Here is a 27881-nt window from a genome sequence, read left to right on the forward strand (position 1 = left end):
TTCAGATGCAGTAACCGTGAATGGTGAACATTTTGTTAAAAAAAAAAACATTTTGCCATGTCCCCTGTGTTTGTGAGGTCATTATTTCTGTGGAGGAAAATTTGACTTCAGATACGGATCTATTGGATCTATATCTATTTCATGCGCCACTGTTATTACGCAATCCCTCTTCTAAGTGGCCCTGTTGGCAACCGCTCCAGAACTCGTTCAGGTTTATTGGATGTCGTTAAAATTTCTGCTTACTTATGAGAAATACGCCATGAGCCTGAATGAGATTCAGCGAGGCTTTGCCCAGTGCAGCATAATCAAATCAGCCTGATCCGGCAGAGAGAGAAAGAGAAAGACTCACACAGAGACACTCACAGATGTAGGATCTTAATTTGAGCCAGTTTTCTACAGCAGTAAAATAATCCTGCAGCAACAGGAAATTTGAATTATTATGTAGATTATAATTAATGGACATTTTTGTAGGGTTGATACATTTTACGTTAGGGCAAATCAAGTTGTAAATCTCAAAATGGAAATTACAAACTTTAGAAGCCTTTTTAAAACACAAATACACCTATACGTTTGCATTTCCTGCTTTGCAGGAAAATTCTCAGCAACAAAGGGTGATCAAATTAAGATCCTACATCTGTAACACTCTCTCGTCACTCTGACCTCGCGCTCCTATACTCACCGCTCTCAGGTTTCTACACTACCATATGTATTACATGTGCTCCTTCCGTTTACAATAGTGTTTATTTATTTTCTGTTATGCGCTTGTGTCTTGTGCATTTAGATTTTCATTGAACTTGTCTACACAGGACAGTAATACCACACATGCAAGTTTTTTTTCACTCTTTTGTTGCTGAGAATTTTCCTGCACAGCAGTAAATGCAAACGTGTAGTGTATCGGAGGTTTTAAAGGCTGCTGAAGTGTATAATTTCCACTTCAACATTTCAGAATAGATTTTTCTTAACAAAACATGTATCAACCCCTACCAAAGATATCCACTAATCCACATAATAGTTCACATTTCCTGTTGTTGCAGGATTAGTTTCCTGCTGTAGCAAACTGCCTCAAATTAAGATCCTACATCTGTAAACTGTAAGGCTGCTTGCTTGTTTTCTTCAAACAATGAGATTACCCTGTAGCATTGCATGGAGCTATGTATATAAACAGATCTGACTTGGTTAACATTGCACCTAGGCAGAGAAAATCAAGGCAAATTCAATCTACCCTCCAAGAGGATTAGAAACACCTCTATCAAATCTGAAACATTGTCAATCTCTGTATATCCACCCGGACGTATCCATGGGAAAGCTGCATGGCACTGTGTTTGTTACCGTATCCTCGGGCCTTTCACAAATTGTATTTCCCATTGACTAAGTCTCTGTGGGTTTTCTGACACACTATCGTGCAAACTCAATGTCTCCACTACACTGATTGAATGAGGGTTGCTAATGAAAGGAATTGTGAGAGACTTTCTGAAGGTCAGTTTTGAAAATCTTAGAGTGCATTCGGGAAAAGTATTCAGACCCATTTTCCACATTTTGTTACGTTACAGTCTTATTAAAAACATGTATTAGATCGCCCCCCCCCCCCCCCCCCCCCTCATCAATCTACACACAATACCCCATAATGATGAAGCAAAATCAGGTTTAGGCATTTTTTTCGCATTTATTAAAAATGATTTTTTATTTTATTTAAACATTTACATAAGTATTCAAAGCATTCAGTACTTTGTTGAAGCACCTTTGGCAGCGATTACAGCCTTGTGTCGTCTTGGGTATGACACTACAAGCTTGACACACCTGTATTTGGGTTGTTTCTCCCATTCTTCTCTGCAGATCCTCTCAAGCTCTGTCAGGTTGGATGGGGAGCGTCGCCGCACAGCTATTTTCAGGTTTCTCCAGAGATGTTCGATCGGGTTCAAGTCCGGGCTCTAGCTGGCCCACTCAAGGACATTCAGAGAGACTTGTCCCGAAGCTACTCCTGTGTTGTCTTGGCTGTGTGCTTAGGGTCGTTGTCCTGTTGGAAGGTGAACCTTCGGCCCAGTCTGAGGTCCTGAGCCCTCTGGATCAGGTTTTCATCAAGGATCTCTCTATACTTTGCTCCGTTCATCTTTCCCTCAATCCTGACTAGTCTCCCAGTCCCTGCCGCTGAAAAACATACCCACAGCATGATGCTGCCACCACCATGCTTCCCCGTAGGGGTGGTGCCAGGTTTCCTCCAGACGTGACGCTTGGCATTCACGCCAAAGAGTTCAATCTTGGTTTCATCAGACCAGATAATCTTGTTTTTCATGGTCTGAGAGTCCTTAGGTGCCTTTTGGCAAACTCCAAGCGGGATGTCATGTGCCTTTTACTGAGGAGTGGCTTCCATCTGGCCACTCTACTATAAAGGCCTGATTGGGGTGAGTGCTGCAGAGATGGTTGTACTTCTGGAAGGTTCTCCCATCTCCACAGAGGAACTATGGAGCTCTGTCAGAGTGACCATCGGGTTCTTGGTCACCTCCCTGACCAAGGCCCTTCTTCCCCGATTGCTCAGTTTGGCCGGGCGGCCAGCTCTAAGAAGAGTCTTGGTGGTTCCAAACTTCTTCCAATTAAGAATGATAGAGGCCACTGTGTTCTTGGGGACCTTCAATGCTGCAGAAATGTTTTGGTACCCTTCCCCAGATCTGTGCCTCAACACAATCCTGTCTCATAGTTCATACCACATAGCCATACCTCATGGCTCGGTTTTTGCTCTGACATGCATTGTCAACTGTGGGACCTTATATAGACAGGTGTGTGCCTTTCCAAATCATGTCCAGTCAATTGAATTTACCACAGGTGGACTCCAATCAAGTTGTAGAAACATCTCAAAGGATGATCAATGGAAACACAATGCACATGAGCTCAATTTTGAGTCTCATAGCAAAGGGTCTGAATACTGATGTAAATGTGTTACATCTGTTTTTGAATTTTTATACATTTGCAAACATTTCTAAAAACCTGTTTTCAGTTTGTCATTATGGGGTATTGTGTGTAGATTGATGAGGATTTTTTTGTATTAATACTTTTTAGAATAAGGCTTTAATGTAACAAAATGTGGAGAAAGGGAAGCGGTCTGAATACTTTCCGAATGCACTGCAGGTTTAACTCACTTGTCATAAGGCTGGTGCGGCTGTAACATCGACTCATGTGACATGATTCCTCTTCATAACAGTTTTCTGTTTCCCTGAAAAGAACATATAACATTTTGTTAAGCATGCAAAACAGCGTTCACCTTGACAGATAACATGAATTCCATTCGCTGTCACAGTAAATGGAAATGGGGTCACGGGAGGTTGCTCTTCAATTCGAACACAAGACAAGGGTAATGTTATTTCCATTAACCTTATCTCAACTCCCTTACGTAACACCGTACCTATTAACCCGTCTGAGAAGTCCGTTATCCTCTGTAGTATATCATTTTATCACGTTTTATTCATCAAGTGAACTTACAAAAGAAAATGCAGGATACTTACAAACGAATGTCTGGTCTACAGTGTGTTGTGCTTAATGTGTTTGTATTGTTCACTTGGTTACTGCAGCAAGGCTGAATGGGGTGTGCCAGTGTGGACTTGGCAACGTGATAATGAGGGATTGATGTTGTGTTAGCACTGAGCTCAGCAAGCAAACCATCTTTTAACTTCCTCTATTACTTTAGTTGCTAAAGTATAGTCGTTTTGGCAATAAAGTATAGTATTTCCAGTATTTGTGTGGTGGTAGACCAACAATACTTTTCAACGTGGATTTTTATTGAGGCTGGATTGTTCTGGAGTGCTTCTTTCACAGAAATTCAATTTAGATATGTATTCTGTCTGTTTGATTAGTTTCCATGTCTGTTGGCGCTCAACTATGGCCATCTCCTTCATTGAAAACTGCTGCTCTAGCAGAGCCTCATTAACATCTGTAAAAAGCCAATTACATATTTACAAACCTGTGCTGAAATGTCCCTTTCCCAGACTAAATGTTAATATCTACTCAGGGGAAATACTTTTAATTGCCCCAGCTGAAATGCTTGGGATTGTGTTAAGTGATTAAATTGGAACATTCTTAGTTGAGGATAACTTTCTTCTGCCCATATAATTATCTCATAGAGAAAGGGATTAGATGAACATACGAACCCATCCCTAAACCCAGTCAAACACCTCTGGGCCATGGCAGAAAGTTCTAGTGGAAGATGGTCTCAACACCAGTACACGCAACACTCAGCAGTGCAGATTTAATAGCTGACCTGGTGTCTCATTCCCTTGCCCTCCAATCGATGCCATGCTGATTAAAGTAAGACGACTAGCGCTGTGATTGATTTAGCCTATCCTCCAAATTAATCCTTCTAAGAGCTTCTCTTAATCTAAGATATTTTTTTATTAGGCTGTACTTTTCCCCCCCAACATTCTCTTGAATTATTTACCCCTTTCCAAGTCTAAATTACTGTGTTGAAAAAATATCTCCCTTCCTGAGTGATTTTTCCCCCCCTTCTCATTTATCCTATACATATGTATGTTACAAGGGTGGAGGTACTGTACATCTATTCAGTGAATTACAGTAGTCATGTGATTTGGAACTGTGACCTTATTTGTCTGTTTGAATGAATTGCTTGTGTGCTCTGATTGGTTGCAGTTGTGACCATGAGGAATGCACCTCCACCTGTTTCCTTAAAGATGGTGGTTCATTTTCCAGTGGGACAGGGGGAAAGACAGGGACCGAGCTGCTATTGTCTCCAAGTCCCCTGCACCATCCATAGTCTGAGAAACAACATTTACATGTGAGTTGAAGTTGTTCATTTAGACGTGGAGTTTGGATTAAGTACTTGGGGTGTGTTTGACTTTCAGGTGTCGTGAGTTGTTTCATGAATGGATTGTGGCAGGGGCGGATAGGCAAAGTGCTTTAGCGGTTTATCAGATCATCTTATAGGGATCATGACCTACATAAATGTACATCCTAGTCCTTGGCCTGTTCCTCATTTACTGTCACTCAGATTGCACCATATACAGAATTCATGCTCACAATCCCCATTTTAATGCCATCATCTAGGTGTAATTGCAATGGTTATGTGTGTGTGTGTGTGTGCCTAAGCTAGGCCTAAGCTTGTCTCCTTTAATATTACTTTTCTGAATATGAATATCATACACATATGCATTTATCGCTAAAATCCCTGACAGCTGAACCACGAGATAGACAACTATTGTTTTAGGAAAGTAAAAACCAATAAAACAATAAAGATTTTAATAGGCTACACATCAAAACACAACACATATTATTTTGGGTAATTTGTTATGTCCAGTTTTTAATGGGACGTGATTATGGATCAATATGGCCTGATTATTGATGGGGCTGGTAGAGACCATTTTGGAGGTTTCTTTCTCGCTCTCTTTCTCCCGGATCCAAACCACGGACCTTTCCACTGACCTTTTCCAGAACGAGCGGGTCTGACTGTCCTCGGGTCCATTATGAACAGATCTCTGTTTTTTGAAAATGGATTTATGCATATCGGGTCAAGTGGGAAAGCCACAGATCCAACTTTTTGGGACCCATGAAGACCTCTAGTTCTGAGTCCTGCTTCCAATCCTTACATCAGACAATCCCACAGGGTTACACTGTCAGTGTCTCTTTTTAAACAGGCTAGTTGTAATGCAACAAGTACTGATATTGTTTGATATAATAGCAATCTCAGCTTTCCAAGAAAACAACATTTAAGACATATTTTAGAGACTATTTATACAGAAAATGTGTATACAACCCATATAAACTGTATTTATGACTATATGACAATATTTTAGGTTAACAATCATTCTATTACAACATTTCTGTGTAATTGTAAAAATCTGGATTATGCGTGCGCCCTTCTCTGAGAGAGAAAGTGCATTCATTCACAACAGAGGGAAGGCATCAAAAGGCATCAAAAGGACTAATTTATTTGGCTAATATTCATTAAACGCACGCATGCACACGCACACCCCTCTTGCAAAATGGCCTTTGTCAATGGCATACAATTCATTATGAAACGCAATCAGAACATGTGATAATTTGAACCCACTGTTATGAGTTGACCAGGGGGAGGCGCATTAAATATTTTAATATGGCCAGTCAGTCTTACGTTCAGTTCTCTACTCTATCTCTATTGGAAATGTATATTGTAACTACTAACTACCAACGCATAAGTTATTAAGCGCTGTCCGCTGTCTGTTGAGGTATGTGTTGCCATCTGTTCGACTATGTGTTTCCATCTGATTCTGACTCCAATAAGTGCGATGATTTTTCTGCCCATGCAGCCTGTGTGAACTTCACATTTATGGCAAGCGCAACGCTTCCGCTCCAAAATGTTACCGTTTGACCGCAACACACCACGTTTGTCATGAAATTCACACTTCAGGCGCACACATTCGCGGATGACGAAGATCCAGAAGACCTGCACGACCCCATTCGTCTTGTGGGGCTCATTGGCGCTGGAAATTGATCATAGTGGAAGTGCAGTATCTTCATTCAGCCAACGGTGACATTCACGACGCGGTGCGCGCAGACTGGCAGGCTGCTGTACCGGCACTATGGAGGAGAAAAACAAGGACGATAACGCCACGAAGGGACAGGAATCGATGTCCTATCAACGGAGGATGTGGAAGAATTTTCAAGAAAAAACCAAACCGTTTTTGAGTCCCAAATTGGTCTCTGAACGTCGCAATACAGACGGTAAAAAGGAGACGGGGTTATGGATGTTTAAAAGGAAAAAGAAACAGTTGGACCGTGTCTTTTCGTCCTCACAGCCCAATCTCTGCTCCTCTACCCCGTCGATTTTCCCGGGCGACCTGTCACTCGGCGGTACAGCGGACCCTGGGAACAGCAGCACGGGACAACCTATGCAACAGCTGCTGGGGGCGGATGGAGTGTCGGCAAGCAAGCCAGAGCTAACGGGACACGAGTGCCCGAAGCTCATCGTCTCCCATTTAATCATGTCCCACCAGAAGAGCTCCTCTCTCGGCTCTGCATGCTTCGAGAAGCTGGTAGTAAAATCTGCGGACGTTGGAGAAAAGGAACAGCTCCGCAAAAACGCCAGTGATTCTGTGAGTAACCTGAAAGTAAACAAACGTGCCACACGTCTCCAAAAGCACCCAGAAATGATATGTGTGAATGCATATTAGCAGGTTGTTTATATATTTTAAGAAAATTGAAGAGGCTGTAGAAGTGGCAGTTTACGGACAATGACATTATGGTATGATGGACTTTCCATTTTATGTGACCGTGAAAGCTACTAGGTGTCCATAAATTGCCTTCAAATCCCATCTCATTACTACTACACTGACACAAAATCTCAATTACAGTAGACCTACAAATTCACTGTCTGTAGCTATGGGGGAGCAGGGTTTGAACCAGAAGCCCTGTAAAACAAGACACGTGTGCACTACCCCCTGTGCCATAAAGGTCCTGACCTCTGGGCAGAGCCTGTAGTAGGAAACATCCTCAATTGTAACACCAATCTTATTAAATGTATTTTTTAAATGTTCTACATGGGATGCAAATTATTAACATTCAAATGTGCAAGTGGAGTCAGCTATAAATGCTACAGCAGTAAAATGTCATTCTAATGTACATAGACAAGTTCAATGTTTATTTGGCTGTAGGTTAAATCACGCAAGCAATGCGTGTGTGGATCTATCTGTATACTAGCCATCTAAATGAGCTAACTAGCTACCTTCACTTACCAGAAGTAGCTTAGACAGAGCTGGACCTTTTTGTTTTGTTTTATTATTATCCAGTGTCCAGCATGCTGGCACTGGTCATGCTGAGGAGTCTAAAATATTCTCAATCCCTTGCTGAATGAAAATCGCCCACAATTCCAGTTTTCATCCAGAAGCTCAAAGTAGCAACATCAAAGCAACGTTGTAACAATAGACCTGCCAGTGTTTTCAAAAATCTCTTCTCCTGCACGTCATCAGCTGTTGCACCCAGACAGACAGACACACAGACTGACTGACAGCCAGGAGCCAATATTATTAACCGTTAACGACATGCATTTGTCAGCTAAATTACACTTTTATTCTGTATCACTCAACTCTAATTTATAATGAGTCTCGTTTGTAATGAGAGGGATATAGCTAGATATACACTACTGTTCAAAAAGGTTGGGGTCGCTTTGAAATGGCCTTGTTTTTGAAAGAAAAGCAGCATCCCGAAGGCCAGCATCCCGGAGTCCCCTCTTCACTGTTGACGTTGAGACTGGTGTTTCGCGGGTACTATTTAATGAAGCTGCCAGTTGAGGACTTGTGAGGCATCTGTTTCTCAAACTAGATATTCTAATGTACTTGTCCTCTTGCTCAGTTGTGCACCGGGGCCTCCCACTCCTCTTTCTATTCTGGTTAGAGCCAGTTTGCGCTGTTCTGTGAAGGAAGTAGTACACAGCGTTGCACGAGCTCTTCAGTTTCTTGCCAATTTCTCGCATGGAATAGCCTTAATTCCTCAGAACAAGAATAGACTGACGAATTTGAGAAGAAAGTTCTTTGTTTCTGACCATTTTGAGCCTGTAATCAAACCCACAAATGCTAATGCCCCAGATACTCAACTAGTCTAAAGAAGGCCAGTTTTATTGCTTCTTTAATCAGCACCACAGTTTTCAGCTGTGCAAATATAATTGAAAAAGGGTTTTCTAATGATCAATTAGCCTTTTAAACCTATACACTTGGATTAGCTAACACAACGTGCCATTGGAACACAGGAGTGATGGTTGCTGATAACGGGCCTCTGTATGCCTATGTAGATATTTTATTATAAATCATCTGTTTCCAGCTACAATAGTAATTTACAACATGAACAATGTCTACACTGTATTTCTGATGAATTTAATGTTATTTAGATGGACAATTTTTAAAATGTTCTTTCAAAAACAAGGACATTTCTATGTGACCCCAAACTTTTGAACGGTAGGTAGTGTATGTGTTGTTGATGTGTTGCTGTAGTCGTGGAAAGATCAAAGAAACACATAGAACGTGCCCACAAAAAATGATCACTAGGCCTATTGCGTCATAACTACCTGGAGAAAATCTGTCCAGTACATTTGTAAACGAAGCTGCTGTGGTTATAATTATTAAAACCTTCCTTTGTATCACTTTGAAGTGATCCAAATCGCAAATTAGTATTTTTATCTATATATTTCAAAATATATAAAACCAGAAAAAAAGGGTCATTTTATTTGGGACTTACTTAGTCAGGCTTTAACATTCTACACACGTGTCGTACAGCAGTGAGATGCTACGCACCAGCTTAGCGCGGGGATGAACAAACTAGTTTAGTTTCAATGTCAAGTCAAACAGCAGTTACCTTGCCATCTACACAGCCATATTCCATCTCTGCACTGTTCTGAGATAAAAGTCATGCTGTTCACTCTTCACAGTAGCTGCCTCGACGCGCTGCCCAGAGGTGTCCGTATGGTCTTAAAACATTATCTCGTCTACCGCTAAACGCGGCTCCTAAAGCCAGCCCCTAGTCCGGCTACACTGCACATCCCTTTTAATCGGGATTGGAATGATTTTAGTAGCCTATTTGAAATTGTTGGTGTTGACCTAGGGTATGGCGAATGCCATACACAATGATAGCCATCTTACGCTTCAAAAAATTCAAACCCTGCTGTAGTCAAGATCCATTCAGCCTTCTGTACTTTTAGATCATCTAAATTGACTCCCACTCCTTTCCCCCAGTGTTTTCTGGCTTCAGCCTCCACAGTACAACAGCTCCATCAGACATCCAGGTGCTTGTGTAAGCAATTTGGTACACGTACTTACTCAAGTGCACGTTTCCCCTGTGCCAAGGACCTCTTATCCATTTCATATTTGAGACAGCGGCATTCGGGTTACAGGGTGACGGGTACTTCAATAAAAAATGATCTGCGAACACTGTGTGTACACTATGGCCCCTTTACCAGAGATAGGCCTGCTGTATAACCGGGGTTGCCAAATAAGCCAAATAAGCATTTCTCATTTCTGAAATGCCTCTCAGGGCTCAGGATTAAGCCTACACTTTCTAAATTGAAAGGAGAGTTTATGGGAAATAACAAGCCTCTGCATTACATGCTCATACTTTCACAATGTAATTTGGAGAGTGAGCCATGGTGATTAATTGTAACTTCGGAGAGTCAGGTAAACATTAATTCAATGAAAGGGGCGTGCAACTGGACATTCTAGGATGTCCTGGTTTGTTAACTAGTAACTACACAGTGTGTATTGTCCGTTGAAAGTGGGTGTACGTCATAGGGTGTATATTCCTACGAGTCCCAATTCCTTTCAGAACTTTGCATACCTCACCAATGCAATGAGACATCAAAAATATATCTGATGATATTGTGTGTGTGTGTGTGTGTGTGTGTGTGTGTGTGTGTGTGTGTGTGTGTGTGTGTGTGTGTGTGTGTGTGTGTGTGTGTGTGTGTGTGTGTGTGTGTGTGTGTGTGTGTGTGTGTGTGTGTGTGTGTGTGTGTGTGTGTGTGTGTGTGTGTGGTTTCTGAATGGTTTCTTGATGTCACAGACAATTCCTATTGTCATGCGGTATCTATTTTTTTTGTACCCCATATCATTTCATTTGATCATGGGAAATGGGCAGATAGACAAACTGCATTAGAACTGTCACGCGTTTCCTCGTTATCTGTCCTAATCAGCATGTGTCATATTCCATGAACACTATGCGTTGCATGACATTGGTGTTGCTATTTAACAGATGCTTCTTGCCAGGGTGATAAGTGTTTCAATAGGACCTCTGTATATTGAAATAAATCAGCTGGATTAATAAACCAGCTCTACTGATGTCCACTTGATGAATGGCCACTCCCAGACACAATAACCTCCAGCCCATGTGGAAGTAACTGTGGGTCTGCTCTGTTCCAGTATAGATCTTGGCTAGCGTCGCACACCACAGACTCTTGTGTTTTGGTTTTGGTGACACTGGCACGTGATGTTTCTGATTGGCTGGATAGTGTGCACACTTTTCCAGGTAGAAATCAGCCCCTGCTCCCTAGCTAAAAAGCAAGGTTAGAATCATTCTGGGAAGATTAAATCCCCTCATATCTCTCCCTTCATTTGTCTCTCTCATTCTCCACCTCATACATAGCCCTCTCTCTCTCTCTCTCTCTCTCTCTGTCACCCCAGACTGCTTATCAGTCACCCTGCCTCTATGCCCAGCTGTTATGGGCCATTTGTGAAATATTTAGCAGTCAGGAAGGAGGAAGGCCATCTTGTATGCAGGACACACCACACTCAAATTTTGTCAGTCAACTCATAGAGTGCTTAGTGCAAGAGCTGTCATACTGACTGGTTTCCTGGGCCGGGGCCGTGGATGAAAAAGTGGCCGATATGCGTGGGCCTCTGGGTTGTGGGGGCGTGGAAACATGGCCGTCATCTTCCAGTTGATGGGAGTTCCCTCGATGGAAGAATCACAATCACTTTATTCAGAAAATACATTTACATATATTTGAGGTTCTTTACCTGCTGCTTGCCAGAGAATGACTGATGTTGAGAGCCTGAAAGTATCGGGGCACCATGATTCAGAGAAAAACCCACTATAACATTGGTGCAGGTTTGAGCAACAAATGCTCAAGAAATAGAGGCACACATGCCTACCCTCTCAAAACAGGAGAGAACAGGGAGAACACACAGTGTGAGGAAAGAGAGAACGCCAATGCATGACATTATTTCCCTGAGGCGTTGTTCTCTAGACTCTGCCTCTTCTCTCGGGGGCGACCACCGCGTGACTCAGTAGTCCTCTACAGCTCTCATCACGAGCAGCAGCACAATCAGAGATGCGAATCTCGCGTGGTGACGTCAGATCACAGAGCACTGCTCTGTCCCTCTGACGTACACAGCAGAAATGCACCGTAAGGCTTACTAAGGTTGTCTTCTCTTCGTCTTTTGTGTTGACACGCGTTAAAAAACTCAAATGTACTATAAACTCCCTCCCTCTATAAACTCCCTATCCCTCAATCATGTGTAGTACTTACTATAGAATGTTGTCGTATACTGTAGAATAGTATAGTAAATACTACAGTTTTATATGAAGGAAAAAAACACTGTAGTTAATACTACAGTAATGTCCGCAAAAACATTACAGTCCTCAAAACACACTTTTTTTTAAACTATAGTAAATAGTACCGAATTTCATTTGCATATACCCTGCCATTCCCCTGCCCATATGCCAATTTGTGCCACCCATAAGTGAGAAACCCACATGCCAAGTATAGACCATATATTGTGTTCCCTACAGGTTATAGAAAAGAGCAGGAGCTCTGAACTCTCTGTTCAGACCCCGGTCCTTCCTTCAGGTTATGGAGCATTTGAAAAAGCCTCCACTTCGATGTCAAAGACAATGAAACGAAAACAGGGCAATTAGGAGAACAGAAGGGATGGTTTAGCTTGACAATCAACACACGCATCAAAGGATTATTACGCATGGAGCGGAACCCTTAACTGTGGTCTTTTATGCTGACGTGTACAATCCTTATTGAACTGGATCTCAGAAACACGGGCAGTGGCTGCATGAGGAAAGATTATATCAAGCATGAAATGGAACATCAGGCCAATTACTGAACAGGATATATTAGCAAATTAGATATGCCGTTTGTAGTTAATTCCGACATGAATTCATGTCAGTTAAGGTCAACATGCTAGTTATTTGAGTTTACGTTTTCTTAGTCCGGTTAATAGCTACTCCACCCTAAGAGCCTAATAAGCAGTAGCAATCCGCCAACAGCTCAAAAGTTGTAAGCAACCGCCTAAATGTTTCTTTGAAGTTTTTGGGAGATTCCCGGTGTTGGGTTCTAAAATACTTCACATACGGACGGACACTGCTGAATGTATCTATATTGGCAGAGCAGAAATGTTGAGTTTATTTTTGTCATCAAGATAATAAAATGTCCCAGTCTGGTAATAAAATGTTTCAGTCTGTTTGAAAGGTTTACAAGCGAATATACGGTTTAATTTCAAAAGCAACACACCACTCCACAACATCTCCACTTGAAATTGGACAGCCTCACAATGATAGGACAACGGCAGACATTATTAGCTGTTGCCATGTGTTAAACCTGACAGCACGGACAAGGGAACAAGACACAGGTGTCCAGGAAACATTCAGCAGACAAACGGGCCACAGAACCTTCACTGTTCACAAATGCTAATCAAACATAAGCCATTTGCAGCTCAATGAACACAGCTCCACTCACCAGAGGAGTATCGAATGCATTTGCAAATGAGGCCCCCAAAGAGGAAAGCTGCAGTGCTAATAACCAATGATGCATACGTTGTTTGCTTTCATTTCTGATCTAATCTGGTCTCGGTATGAATGATAACCATGAGACACTGTCTCTTCCAGTTTGGAGCGACAGTTTCTGTTCTGTGCTCTACCTCATTGGAAAAGCCCATTATCCATTCTCAGAATTAGAAAAACAGGAATTCCAATTCTGTATAAAGAAGCAGAGTTTGTATTTCGATTGCCAGGTGTTGCAGATGGACTGTCTGTGCCTGGAATAGAACAATGGTGTGTTCTAGGGCTGTCCCCAACTAAAACAAATATTGGTTGACCGAAAGTTGTCTGTTCTTTTGTCCAATTGATTGGTCAACATTTTCTTCAGATATTTTTCCATTTATAGACACACCATAAGTGTTTTAATAAAAGCAACTATATGCATTGAGCTTGTCTGATGCTTTAAGCTTACTGTTTGATGAAATAACACAAATAACTCAAGAGGGAGCCAGAGATCTAGATAATCAGAAGTTAAAAAAAAACTCCCCTGACGTTGCCGGTAATAGGCTACACGAGGCCTCAGCAACCATTCTCATATAGAATGCCAATTTATCTTACCAATTCTACCGATCTGCATGCCAGTTATAGTTTTCATATGCACATTTTTGTGGATCAGTTTCATTTAATTTATAATAACGTCTTAATATCTAAAACTCATTGTTATGTGGTTAATCAAAGTTCTATCCAAATCTAAATGAAAATGATGCAAACCTAAAAAGTAACTCCTATTGTCATTGCCAACTATGGAAAAATAGCCTACATAAAAACAACAAACATTGCAGCTTGCAGGTAGAAAATATCCTGATTTAAAAAAATATATCCTATAAATCACATTTGCTACGCATGGCCTGTCTGCAATGAACTTGAAACATTGTATTACCTATTAACTTTGGTCAGGCCCAAAGCTTGTGCTAGCGAATATGCAACATTGTATGAAATATTCTGGGCCCTCAGAGTTTCCCTGCCAGTGAGCTCCGGACAGACACAGCTGTAGGCTATTTGTTCAAGGGATAAGTAGCAGTGCTTGACTTGGGCAGGAGCCCCCCTGGAGCGGAGTACCGGCACTTCAAACTTTCTTCCATCTGTTCCTCTAATATAGAATATTAGCTCAAAAGTATTGTGGAGCTCCTGCACCTAAATATAAACAGTACCAGCACGCAAAATGAGTTCCAGAACCTATTTCATTCCAAGTCAAGCACTGACAAGAAGTAATCAGGTAGGCTTATTTCATGAGGTTTTCACTGGATCAGAGGATGACATTTTTCCCCTTCACACTGAGTGGTTATCGAAGGGAGAGAGCTGTACATCTTTTAAATACATTGAAAAACTATTGTCATTATCAACGGATGTAAAAAGAGTGTGGAAAAAGTTTGCTTGCTGTTCGAGGTGAAGAAAACATTACTTTGAGAAGCTCCACAGCTCATTAGTGGTGGTGCGTTAAGCCAGTCAGAAGTACTATCAGATCCCCAGGTGGGCACATTTATATGTCTACATTTGCGGGCATTAAGGTAGCCTATAGGCCTATATAGTTCTATGTCTTAATCAGGTGCACATCCTTACTCAACATTGATAGGAGCGCTCCAAACAAAAGACGATGACTAAATTGAATTGACAAAACTTGTAAATGGAATGAAGGTAACAAAAACGTGTTTCTCAAATTAAAATCAAACTTTATTTGTCACATGTGCCGAATACAACGAGTATAGACCTTACCGTGAAATGCTTATAAAAATTATAAAAAGTAACACAATAACATAACAATAACGAGGCTATAGACAGGGGGTACGGGTACCGAGTCAGTGTGCGGGGGTACAGGTTAGAGGTAATTTCCACATGTAGGTAGGGGTGAAGTGACTATGCATAGATAATAAACAGCAGGTAACAGCAGTATACAAAACAAATGGAAGTGTTATGCTCGTCGTTAGGAGAAAGAGAGGAGGACCAAACTGCAGCGTGGTGAGTATTCATATTCCTTTTAATGAAAACCGAAATACTCGAACAAAACAACAAAATAACGATAAACGAGAATAAACCGAAACGAAACAGTCCTGTCTGGTGACATACACAAAGACACAGGAAACAAACACCCACAAACCAAAAGTGAAACCCAGGCTGCCTAAGTATGATTCTCAATCAGGGACAACGATTGACAGCTGCCTCTGTTTGAGAATCATACCAGGCCGAACACAAAACCCCAACATAGAAAAAAACACACAGACTGCCCACCCCAACTCACGCCCTGACCATACCAAATAAAGACAAAACAAAGGAAATAAAGGTCAGAACGTGGCAGGAGGGGGGGTCAATGTAATAGTCTGTGGCCATTTGATTAATTGTTCAGCAGTCTTACGGCTTGGGGGTAGAAGCTGTTAAGGAGCCTTTTGGTCATAGACTTGGCGTTCTTGTACCGTTTTCCGTGCGGTGGCAGAGAAAACAATCTATGACTTGGGTGACTGGAGTCTCTGACAATTTCATGGGCTTTCCTCTGACACCGCCTATTATATAGGTCCTGGACTGCAGGAAGCTTGGCCCCAGCGATGTACTGGGCCATACGCACTACCCTCTGTATCGCCTTACGGTCAGATGCCGAGCAGTTGTTATACCAGGCGGTGATGCAACCGGTCAGGATGCTCTCGATGGAGCAGCTGTAGAACTTTTTGATGATCTGAGGACCCATGCCAAATATTCTCCTGAGGGGGAAAAGGTTTTGTTGTGCCCTCTTCACGACTGTCTTGGCGTGTTTGGACCATGATAGATTGTTGATGTGGACACAAAGAAACTTGAAACTCTGAGACCCACTCCACTACAGCCCCGTCGATGTTCATGGGGGCCTGTTTGGCTGGCCTTTTCCTGTAGTCCACGATCAGCTCCTTTGTCTTGCTCACATTGAGGGAGGGGTTGTTGTCCTGGCACCACACGGCCAGTTGTCTGACCTCCTCCCTATAGGCTGTCTCATCATTGTCGGTGATCACGCCTACCACTGTTGTGTCATCAGCAAACTTAATGATGGTGTTGGAGTCGTGTTTGGCCATGCAGTCATGGGTGAACAGGGAATACAGGAGGGGACTAAGCACACACCCCTGAGGGGCCCCCGTGTTGAGGATCAGCGTGGCAGGTGTGTTGTTGCCTACCCTTACTACCTGGGGGCGGCCCATCAGGAAGTCCAGGATTCAGTTGCAGAGGGAGGTGTTTAGTCCCAGGGTCCTTAGCTTAGTGATGAGCTTTGTGGACACGATGGTGTTGAATGCTGAGCTGTAGTCAATGAACAGCATTCTCACATACAGTAGGTGTTCCTTTTTTCCAGTTTGGAAAGGGCAGTGTGGAGTGTGATTGCATCTTATGTGGATCTGTTGGAGTGGTATGTGAATGGGAGTGGGTCTATGGTATCCGGGAGGATGCTGTTGATGTGAGCCATGACCAGCCTTTCAAAGCACTTCATGGCTACCGCCGTTTGTGTTACAGGGCAGTAATCATTTAGGCAGGTTACCTTCGCTTCCTTGGGTACAGGGACTATGGTGGTCTGCTTGAGACATGGAGGTATTACAGACAGAAGTTGAAAATGTCAGTGAAGACATTTGCCAGCATGCTTAGAGTACACGTCCTGGTAATCCATCTGGCCCAGCGGCTTTGTGATTGTTGACCTGTTTAAAGGTCTTGCTCACATCGGTTACTCAGAACGTTATCACACAGTCATCCAGAACAGCTGGTGCTCTCATGCATGCTTCAGTGTTGCTTGCGAGCATAAAAGGCATTTATCTCGTCTGGTAGGCTCGTGTCGCGGGGCAGCTCGCGTCTGGGATTCCCTTTGTAGTCCGTAAAGTTTTAAAGCCCTGCCACATCTGATGAACATTAGAGCCGGTGTAGAAGGATTCAATCTTAATCCTGCATTGACGCTTTGCTTGTTTGATGGTTCGTCGGAGGGCATAGCAGGATTTCTTATAGGTGTCCTGATTAGTGTCCCCCTCTTTGAAAGCGGCAGCTCTAGCCTTTAGCTCGATGCAGATGTTGCCTGTAATCCATGGCTTCTGCTTGGGATATGTACATACGGTCACTGTGTGGACGACGTCGTCCATGCACTTATAGATGAAGCCGATGACTGAGGTGGTATACTCCTCAATGCCATTGGATGAATCCCGGGAACATATTCCAGTCTGTGCTAGCAAAACCGTCCTGTAGCGTAGCATCCTCGTCATCTGACCACTTCCGTATTGAGCGAGTCACTGGTACTTCCTGCTTCAGTTTTTGCTTTTAAGCAGGAATCAGGAGGATAGAATTATGGTCAGATCTGCCAAATGGAGGGTGGGGGAGAGGTTTGTATACATCTCTGTGTGTGGAGTAAAGGTGGTCTAGAGTTTTTTTGCCTCTGGTTTCACATGTGACATGCTGGTAAAAATTTGGTAAAACTGATTTAAGTTTGCCTGCATTAAAGTTCCCTGCCACTTGGAGCGCCGCTTCTCGGTGAGCATTTTCTTGTTTGCTTTTGGCCTTATAGAGTTGGTTGAGTGCGGTCTTAGTGCCAGCATCAGTCTGTGGTGGAAAATAGACGGCTACAAATAATATAGATGACAACCCTCTTGGTAGATAGTGTGGTCGACAGCTTATCATAAGGTACTTTACCTCAGGCGAGCAATATCTCGAGAATTCTTTAATATTCTACATCAAGCACCAGCTGTTATTGACAAAAAGACAGACGTCTTACCAGACGTAGCTTCTCCTTTCTGCCGGTGCGTTGAAAATCCCTCTAGTTCTATATTATCCGGGTCGTCGTTCAGCCATGACCTGGTGAAACAATAGATATTACAGTTCTTAATGTCCCATTGGTAGGATAATCGTAATCGTAGGTCATCAGTTTTATTTTCCAATGATTACATGCTAGCAAGTAGAATTGATGGCAGTGGGAGTTTACTCGCTCGCCTATGGATTCTCAAAAGGCAGCCCGATCTGCGTCCACTTTTGCTCTGTCTTTTCTTCACGCAAATGACAGGGATTTGGGCCTGTTCCCGGGAGAGCAGTATATCTTTCTCGTCTGACTCATTAAAAGAAAAAGCTTCTTCCAGTTCGTGGCGAGTAATCCCAGTTCTAATGTCCAGAAGATATTAGCAGCGGCGGTAGCAGCAACATTATGTAAAAAATTCAACATTTTAAAAGTTACAAACAACGCAAAAAAACGAGCAAAATAGCACAGTTGGTTACAGACATGTAAAACGTTAGCCATCCTCTTCTGCGCCATCTTAACAAAAGACAAGGACTAAATTGAATTGACATAACTTGTAAATAGAATTAAGTAAACCAAAACGTGTTTCTCACAAGTGTAGCATAGGTTGTGCACTCTGCAAACAATGTGTCCACTCCAACAATGAGAAATAATAATATATTGAATGCACAGTGGCAACCCGTCATTCTGGGCAGGTGGGGCAGAGACCCACATTTTTTGCAAAAAATAACTCATATATATATATATATATATATATATATATATATATATATATATAATTTTTGGGGGGCTTGCCTGTTTTGCAAGCATTATTTTGGCATTAATACGAGTCACATTGTAACGGCAGCCTTCCTCCTCTTCGTCTGAAGAGGAGGTGTAGCAGGGATCGGACCAAGACGCAGCATAGCTCGTGTTCAACATGACTTTAATAAACAAGACGAAACTGTGAACACTTACAACTAACAAACGTGGCAAACCGAAACAGCCCTATCTGGTGCAGAGAAAACACAAAGACAGGAAACAACCACCCACAAACCCAAACACAAAACAAGCCACCTATATATGATTCCCAATCAGAGACAACACAAAACACCTGCCTCTGATTGAGAACCATATTAGGCCAAACATAGAAACATACAAACTAGACACACAACATAGAATGCCCACCCAGCTCACGTCCTGACCAACACTAAAACAAGCAAAACACACAAGAACTATGGTAAGAACGTGACACACATATCAGTTTGCAAACAATGTAAAAAAAATATATATATCATTGAGTTAATAAAGCCACATACAAACATGGTCTCTTTTTTGTTTTCTTGAGTAAAGCAGCTCCAAAATGCATGTGTTTCAGCCTAGCTCAGTGCTTTCTGTGGTGGGGCAAGCCAGCAGAAAATAGGAGCGTTGCGCCGGGATTGGCTCAGTGTTCTGTCACTCATAGGGACACTATGCCACTGCCAAATGTAAGTCCTTATTTAGAATATTCAAGCCCTTTGGGTCCTGTCATAGAGTTACATTAGTAGTGCCCTTCCAAGAATGCTCAAGATCATTGGCCACAGATAAAATGACGTCAAATCACGTTATATGTGCAGTAGCTTTGATTGGACTGATCATGTCAACATCTTACTTTCAAAATCTTAGCTAGCAGTCATCATCACGAATAAAGCCGACAATCTACTGGCTAATCCTTTTTAATCCTTGTCATATGAAGATAAATAATGGAGAGAAATTATAGATAAAACGTATCGTTGCTCATCGGCCCTTAGACATAAACATTACACAACAAGTTGGAAATCGCAAATTCGACAATGAGTGATTTGGAAGGAATCGGTGACAGTGGCTAACTTGCAAGCATTGCAACTGGGAAGTTGGAAATAAATGAGCTCAGACTAGGAAAATATGTTTTGTAAATGCGGTCTCTTTCTCTTTCTTTGATGACAAAATTTGCCCACGAAGGACCACCGCGCCACCTTCCTGTTCAAGTGAGCAAATCACAACAAGGTGAGTCTAAAAATTTCTTATATGCCGCTGCATAAATTATGTAATATGCTAGGGAGATATGTATACTGTAGCTAAGAAAGTAATATTAAGTGTATGTTGTGTAGCACATGTAGCCTGTAAACTGTTTTTGAGAAATATAATCATTGAATATTGTAAGAGCTTTCATTGTCTGCTTATATGCCCCCTTTATTTATCCTACGGTTCTGACTTGTTGTACAGGGAGTACACTGTAAGAATGGCCCATGTTCTGAATTCTGTCGCTGTACATTTCAAAAGTGCTGACGTTTGTCTTAGCTCGCTCATTATTGTCTTAATCGAAATTGTGGATTGCCTCTTATCTGCTTGTCATCCCCTTATGCCATAGTTTGTACAATTGTCAGTAGAAACCACATTTGTTTAAGCACGTCAGCCATATCAGCTATGTTATTTTTACAGGCAGTAAATGAGGCAGAATGAACTGTTTCGCTGCCAGACAAGGTTTCGCTGCCAGACAAGGCTCCGCTGAAAGCCAGGTGTAGCGGTGGTAAGGTGTTGGGACTCTGCTGTTGGGACAGCTTTATGTAGGCCCTAACAGTTTGTGGGCGCCGTTTGCCACCGTTACAGTGCAATTAATGTATTCTTTAGTGTTGTGTTGTGTATTTTTGCCCCACCAAGATTTACATGCTAAAATCGCCACTGTGAATGCATTAACAGAAATGACCGTAACCAAACAGATTAGAAATGATAGGAATTAAAAGTGAATGTACGATTAGTGGTATTTGTAATCGGGAAGTGATATACACTAACAATCAAACACAAACAATTCACACAATGAAGTTATGAAAAATGAATGTGCACAAATTGGCGGGACAGAGCGCATTCTGGAGAAGGAAGTGCATGGTGCATCTGGGCGCTGCATGGTCAATCCGACGTTTGCATTGGCCATGCAGCATTTACGGTGATATGGCCTCTGCAAAAGTCCCCGCATTCATACTTGCACTTCGCAGAGCAGTGCAGAGCTGTTGTCAAGGAAGTGAGTTTGTGTTTATACAGGATGTACTGCCCCCACCTACCGCCAACCAATCGTGTCAATGCGGACATGAAGTGGTGACCACAATAAAAAGAGGTGGGGATATTCCCATTTCCCACCCTATCCCGATGGGTCATGTTATCAGTCTAGTTGACCTAGCATTGCAACCCAGTGTGTCCTTCCTTCCTCCTTCCTTATGCTTCCTCTAATATGACACTTCCTCACCACCCTTCCCAGGCTGTGTGCAGAGTGGCAATCTGGAGAGGAGAGATTCAAATGGGAGACAGACGCGGGGAGAGACAGCAGCGGTTCCATTAATCGCCTGTGGGTTATTAAGGCGACTATGGAGTCGGAAATGACTTCAATCGCATTGTGCCTAGTGTGAATCAGATGGAGGCTAGCTGAGGACAGGGTTAGCGCTACTAGCAGCACGCCACAGAGGCAGAGATAATTCAGCTTTCAGGGAGGTTGGACATCAACTCCAAATCCTGTGGAAAAGATGTGTCGCTCGAACCCAGTCGACAACAAGACTCCTCACGCATGCGCTTGTTTATCATAGCTGTGTCCTTCACAGGCGTTATAATGCCAGGGATGTAACGCATAAAAGCCTACAGGGTGGTGGTCACATGGAAACTCATTGGAGAAGCCCCATGTCAGCATTTACATACGCCATGATGTTTGAGATATGTGTTGTGTTCCTAGAATGGCGACTGCATGAAATAGGCTTGTTTAGTCTGGCTTGGCTGGATCGTTTGGTGGGCCCCGTGAAGAAGACTGCTGAGTGTCACACAGACAACAGTTGTTTATACCCCAGGAATCGTTCCGTGTTTCTGCATGAACAGGCCCCAGCCCAGCACTTCACAGCCTACACCCTCTGCTACAGCATCGTCTCTCATCACAATGCTGTGGTTTGTGGCTCTGCTGCTCTCTGCACTCATTTTTTTTTATTGTTATTGGCTACCTACTGTGGTTGTGTGTGGTTGTGTGTGCGTGTGCGTGTGCGTGTGGTATTTAGTTTGTTTCCGTTTCTTCTACCAAATCCGAAAGTAAAACAGCAAGTAGTGTGTGTGGGCTAGCATAACCCATCTAGTATACCAAGCTTTACCCACACACGGTTTGGTATGTATTGACACGAGAATAGGAAATGTCATTAACCTGGATTCATTCCTCTTTAACAAGCAACACATTTGAACCGTTATCCCTCCGCTCTGTCTGATCATCGGGGTGAATGCGCTTTCACTGCTAGTGAATACAGCCTCTTGAGTTAGTACAGTTTCAAATACCGTCCACCCTCTGTCTCTCTGATCCTCCGTGTCCTCTGCTCTGCTGTTACCACTCAAAGATTGGAGGGAGGAATGGTGATAACCTGTAATTAGACCTGTTTTACTGAGCAGAGAGAGAAAGAGGGTGCGCGCGCGAGAGAGAGAGAGGTAGGGCAAGAGGGAGCTGGTTATGTGTGTCGTGACTGCTAGCCTGCAGGGCTATTTATTTGGACAGATTTATGCAGTGCCTTCAAAATATTCACACCCTTTGACTTTGACTGGCATACACACAATGATACTCCATAATGTGGAATTACGTTTTTAGAAATGTGTACAAATTGATGAAAAAAATGAAAATCATCTCTGCACCCCACACATGCAGCGAATTTCAAACACAGATTCAAACACAAAGACCAGGAAGGTTTTCCAATGCCTCGCAAAGAAGGGCACCTATTGGTAGATGGGTAAAAATAAACAGTAGACATTGAATATCCCTTTGTGCATGGTGAAGTTATTAATGACACTTTGGATGGTGTATCAATACACCCAGTCACTACAAAGATACAGGCATACTTCCTAACTGCCGGAGAGGACGGAAACCGCTCAGGAGTTTCACCATGAGGCCAATAGTGACTTTAAAACAGTTACAGATTTTAATGGCTGTGATAGGAGAAAACAATACTAACCTAATTGACCGAGTGAAAAAAAGGAAGCATTTACAGAATACAAATATTGCAAAACATGCATCCTGTTTGCAACAAGGCACTAAAGTAGTACTGCAAAGAAATGTGGCAAAGCAATTCACTTTTTGTCCTGGATACAAAGTGTTATGGCAAGACCTGAAAACGGTTGTCTAGCGATGATCAACAACCAATTTGACCGAGGTTGAAGAATTTTTTAAAGAATACTGGGCCAGGTGTGGAAAACTCTTAGAGATTTACCCAGGAAGACTCACTCTTTTTTTATACCCCTTTTTCTCCCCAATTTCATGGTATCCAATTGTTAGTAACAGTCCTGTCCCATCGCTGCAACTCCCGTACGAACTCAGGAGAGGCGAAGGTCGAGAGCGTCGCGTCCTCCGAAACACAACCCAACCAAGCCGCACTGCTTCTTGACACGATACATTTGCAGAAATGTCTAAAAACGTGTTTTCACTTTGTCGTTATGGGGTGTCGTGTGTAGATGGGTGAGAAAAAACACATGTATTTAATCCATTTTGAATTCAGGCTGTAAGACAACAAAATGTGGAATAAGTCAAGGGGTATGAATACTTTCTGAAGGCATTGTGTTTCCTCTTCATTGTTTTCCAAGCAGCGTTGGCTCTGCTGGTTTTCTGGTTGCACTTGCGAGGCCAATTTTAGTCGAAAACCTCCACGTTGGTGATGTAAGGATGGCAGGCTGGCACGCCACATGTTTTTCCAGCGTGCTCAGATTGAGGAAGGTTAAACCTGCCCTTGGGGCATCTTTTAGAAGTCATATTTTGAGATGCAGGACTGCAGAGCTCTGTTAGTGAATCGTGTGGATGTGCCAGTGCAGTTACGTAATCCAAGAACACATCCCTATGAAGTTAAACACAATGCATAGTACACTGTTCAGATGAAGCCGTTGACCTATTGAGTCGTAGCTATCGACTTCTATTGCTGCGCATCACTCACTAATTCACAGTTTGAATTTATTTTCTGTCCTATGTAGATCAAATGGGAAGTCATTGTAGCATATGATCCCTTTATATTAGCATGGGTAATCAACACCCTGTACCTGGCAGCCGTAGTGACAATGTGGCGCCACTTTTTCAAACCGTAGCATGTGTGTGGGACCCTGCTCGGGCCTGTTGTTGACAGTGTCAGTGGGTGAGAATGGATTTGGCGCCACCTGCTGGCATTTTCGGTGGCTATATCTTGCCAGGTGAGGACGTGGCTCACAGTAGGTCGAGATTGACAATCAGAGTTTAGACCCCGTTAGTCCTCGATAGTTCTGCGGAAGGAGAATGAGTTGACACATAAGTAATGCCTATTGGATTTGAAGGAGACCTGTTCATAGCAGAAACCTGTAACCAGTAAGGCTTCATGGTTCCTTGAGACGGGTATTGTCTGTGGGCTCTGCCTCGGACACTCCCACAGTCACTTGCTGGGGCACATTCAGCACCACACGATCATTTCGACAGAAACGCGTTATGTAGAACAAACGTGCCTCTCCGACATGTAGAACAAGGATGTCTGTTCGTGGCATTTCTTTTGTGGACTATTGACTTACTTCCAAGTAGCAACGTGTGGGAGGCTATCTCTTAGACCTACTTATATATTTTGGGTTTTTCCTCTGTGGACTAGGCCTATTTCTCATTTGGATTATTTGACAGACTAACAACCTCACTGGTAAAGTCAAAACTTATTTTGTTGCAGCGTTAGCATTGGCTTACGAAACTACCTCTAACTTGCCAATGGGCACAAACTGGTTGAATCATAAGGCCAATTGCCAACCTATTGTGAAGTGGAATCTATGTGGAAAATAGATTGGATTTACTTAAAGTCATCAACATAAACTGTTGTTTTGAAGGTGAAATTTCAACCACCGTCATCATGGTAACAAATATTCAACATAGATAAATCTTGTATAAAATATGTTGAATTTGTACATTTTGAAACAACATCAGATCCTCAACATTGTATTCGCAAATGATATATAGGTTTGGCAGCACCTCCTACTGGAGTGTTGATCTATCTACAGCTGTCTCTTTGGTCTTCCATTCAGTGTTTTAACCATGCCTAGCCCTGTTTAGTGTTGACATTTGTCACTGACTACTACCAATGTGCTATCATGAGAATTATTATTGAGAGATCTCTTCTTAACTAAATAGATTCATTGTTTCTATCAAAAGTTATTCCAAAGGGTAGGTGGTGTAACAGAGCAAATGAAATGTAACCAGCCTTTATCAATGATATATATCATCAATGATGCTATCTAGGCCTAAGTGGCGTTTGTGAGGTCATCAACAGCTATTGTTTCAATTCAACAATAGGCATAGGCCTACGGTTTAAAGCATAGGTTGTTTTTCAATTTGATCTACAAGTGTAATAGTTCATATGTTGGATTAACGGCTGCATCTCAACCAAAAATGTGAGTCAAAGAAAAGGACTAAATCAAATCAAACTTTATTTAAAGTGCATCCGAAGTTTGATTTTGTCCTTTTCTTTAGCTTAGATTTTTTAGGTTGCGACAGAGAAGTGAATCCAACCATTTATTTGTAGACAAACTGGATATTGCGTTGTCTTTGGTCGTCAACGCAGCCACATATCAACATTTGAAGGAGGTGTATATTCTGCTTGGATAATTCCATATGTGCCACTGACTTAATTCCAGTTTGTCTACAAATGAATGATTTATATGTGTGATTCACATCTCAACATACAATCTAAGTTAAAGAATAGGAATGGGAAGTCAAATCAAACTTTAAATACACTTGAAATAAAGTTAGATCTGATTTAGTCCTATACTTTTGTTGGGCTTCCCGAGTGGCACAGCTGTCTAAGGCACCTGGTTCGATTCCAGGCTGTATCGCAACTGGCTGTGATTGGGAGTCTCATAGGGCAGCGTCGTTAGGGTTTGTTTCTGTTTGGGATAGGGGGCAGCATTTTCACGTTTGAATGAAAAGCGTGCCCAGAGTAAACTGCCTGCTACTCAGTCCCAGTTGCTAATATATGCATATTATTAGTAGATGTGGATAGAAAACACTCTGAAGTTTCTAAAACTGTTTGAATAATGTCTGTGAGTATAACAGAACTCATATGGCAGGCGAAATCCTGAGAAAAATCCAACCAGGAAGTGGGAAATCTGAGGTTTGTAGTTTTTCAACTCTTGGCCTATCGAATACACAGTGTCTATGGGGTCGTATTGCACTTCCTACGGCTTCCACTAGATGTCAACAGTCTTTAGAACCTTGTTTGATGCTTCTACTGTGAAGTGGGGGCAAATGAGAGGGGATTGAGTAAGGTCTCTCCCAGAGTGCCATGAGCTGACCATGCGCGTTCACGTGAGAGTTAGCTTGAGTTCCATTGCATTTCTGAAGACAAAGGAATTCTCCGGTTGGAACATTATTGAAGATTTATGTCAAAAACATCCTAAAGATTGATTCTATACTTCGTTTGACATGTTTCTACGGACTGTAACGGAACTTTTTGATTTTTCGTCTGAACCTAGTGATCGCGCATCATGAATTTGGATTACTGGGCTAAACGTGCGAACAAAAAGCAGGTTTGGACATAAAGATGAACTTTATCGAACAAATCAAACATTTATTGTGGAACTGGGATTCCTGGGAGTGCATTCTGATGAAGATCATCAAAGGTAAGTGAATATTTATAATGCTATTTCTGACTTCTGTTGACTCCAACATAGCGGATATCTGTTTGGCTTGATTTGTTGTCTGAGCGCCGTACTGAGATTATTGCATGGTTTGCTTTTTCCGTAAAGTAAAAAAAAAGTCTGACACAGCGGTTGCATTAAGGAGAAGTATATCTTTAATTCTGTGAATAACACTTGTATCTTTTATCAATGTTTATTATGAGTATTTCTGTAAATTTATGTGGCTCTGTGCAAATTCACGGGATGTTTTGGAGGCAAAGCCAAATGTAAACTGAGGTTTTTGGATATAAATATGAACTTGATCAAACAAAACGTACATGTATTGTGTAACATGTTGTCCCGGGAGTGTCATCTGATGAAGAATATCAAAGGTTAGTGATTATTTTGATTTCTATTTCTGCTTTTTGTGACACCTCTCTTTGGTTGGAAAATGGCTGTATGCTTTCTGTGACTAGTTGCTGACCTAACATAATGATATGTTCTGCTTTCGCCGAAAAGCTTTTTTGAAATCGGACACTGTGGTTGGATTAACGAGAAGTTTATCTTTAAAATGGTATCTAATACTTGTATGTTTGAGAAATTTGAATTATGAGATTTCTGTTGATTGAATTTGGCGCCCTGCAATTTCATTGGCCGTTGGCGAGGGGTTCCGCTAGCGGTTTTAACTGCTTCGCCTAGTTAAATAAAACATTTAGAAGAATAGGATTAAGCCTGCGGCTCAGATGAAACTATCCAAGCATTAGATACAGATCCTTTATACTGTATATGGATTGTAACACATCCATGGTTACTGTATAAATGTCTTCTTATGTAATCATAGAAACCATGCATGTTCAAGATGACATTCAAAGGTCGCAGGTCTGTGAAGATCTTCACCATTGTTATACATTTACATTTAAGTCATTTAGCGGACGCTCTTATCCAGAGCGACTTACAAATTGGAAAGTTCATACATATTCATCCTGGTCCCCCCGTGGGAATTGAACCCTGGTCCCCCCGTGGGAATTGAACCCACAACCCTGGCATTGCAAGAGCCATGCTCTACCAACTGAGCCACACGGGACCATTATAATAACATGTGCATAATCTTGAACAGCATTGATGTACTTTTAATGTAATCTTAACTGCAATCCAAGTCATTTGGTTGTGCTGTTCGATGGAGCCCATTGATAACACATTACGTTGTGTATTCCCATTTAAACTTTGTTGTGCTTTTATATGGTTAAAAGTGCCGTGATAACACATTTAGATG

At 42.1% G+C, this 27881-nt stretch overlaps 1 protein-coding gene across 3 annotated transcripts in view; it reads left to right on the forward strand.

The window, feature by feature from the left end:
- Positions 1–6114: 6114 nt before the first annotated feature.
- The window catches only part of LOC129826308 (multiple C2 and transmembrane domain-containing protein 1-like), a 143103-nt gene continuing 121336 nt past the window's right edge, over positions 6115–27881 (forward strand). For 2 of the 3 annotated variants that reach the window (XM_055886878.1, XM_055886879.1), the window contains exon 1: positions 6116–7070. In XM_055886878.1, the coding sequence (XP_055742853.1) occupies positions 6558–7070 (513 nt within the window). In that variant the 5' untranslated portion in view covers positions 6116–6557. Of the gene's footprint in view, positions 7071–27881 lie in introns of all 3 variants that reach the window. The other variant, XM_055886882.1, reaches the window with a different exon arrangement.

The sequence above is a fragment of the Salvelinus fontinalis genome, chromosome 28, assembly GCF_029448725.1.
Source record: "Salvelinus fontinalis isolate EN_2023a chromosome 28, ASM2944872v1, whole genome shotgun sequence".
Lineage (NCBI taxonomy): Eukaryota > Metazoa > Chordata > Actinopteri > Salmoniformes > Salmonidae > Salvelinus > Salvelinus fontinalis.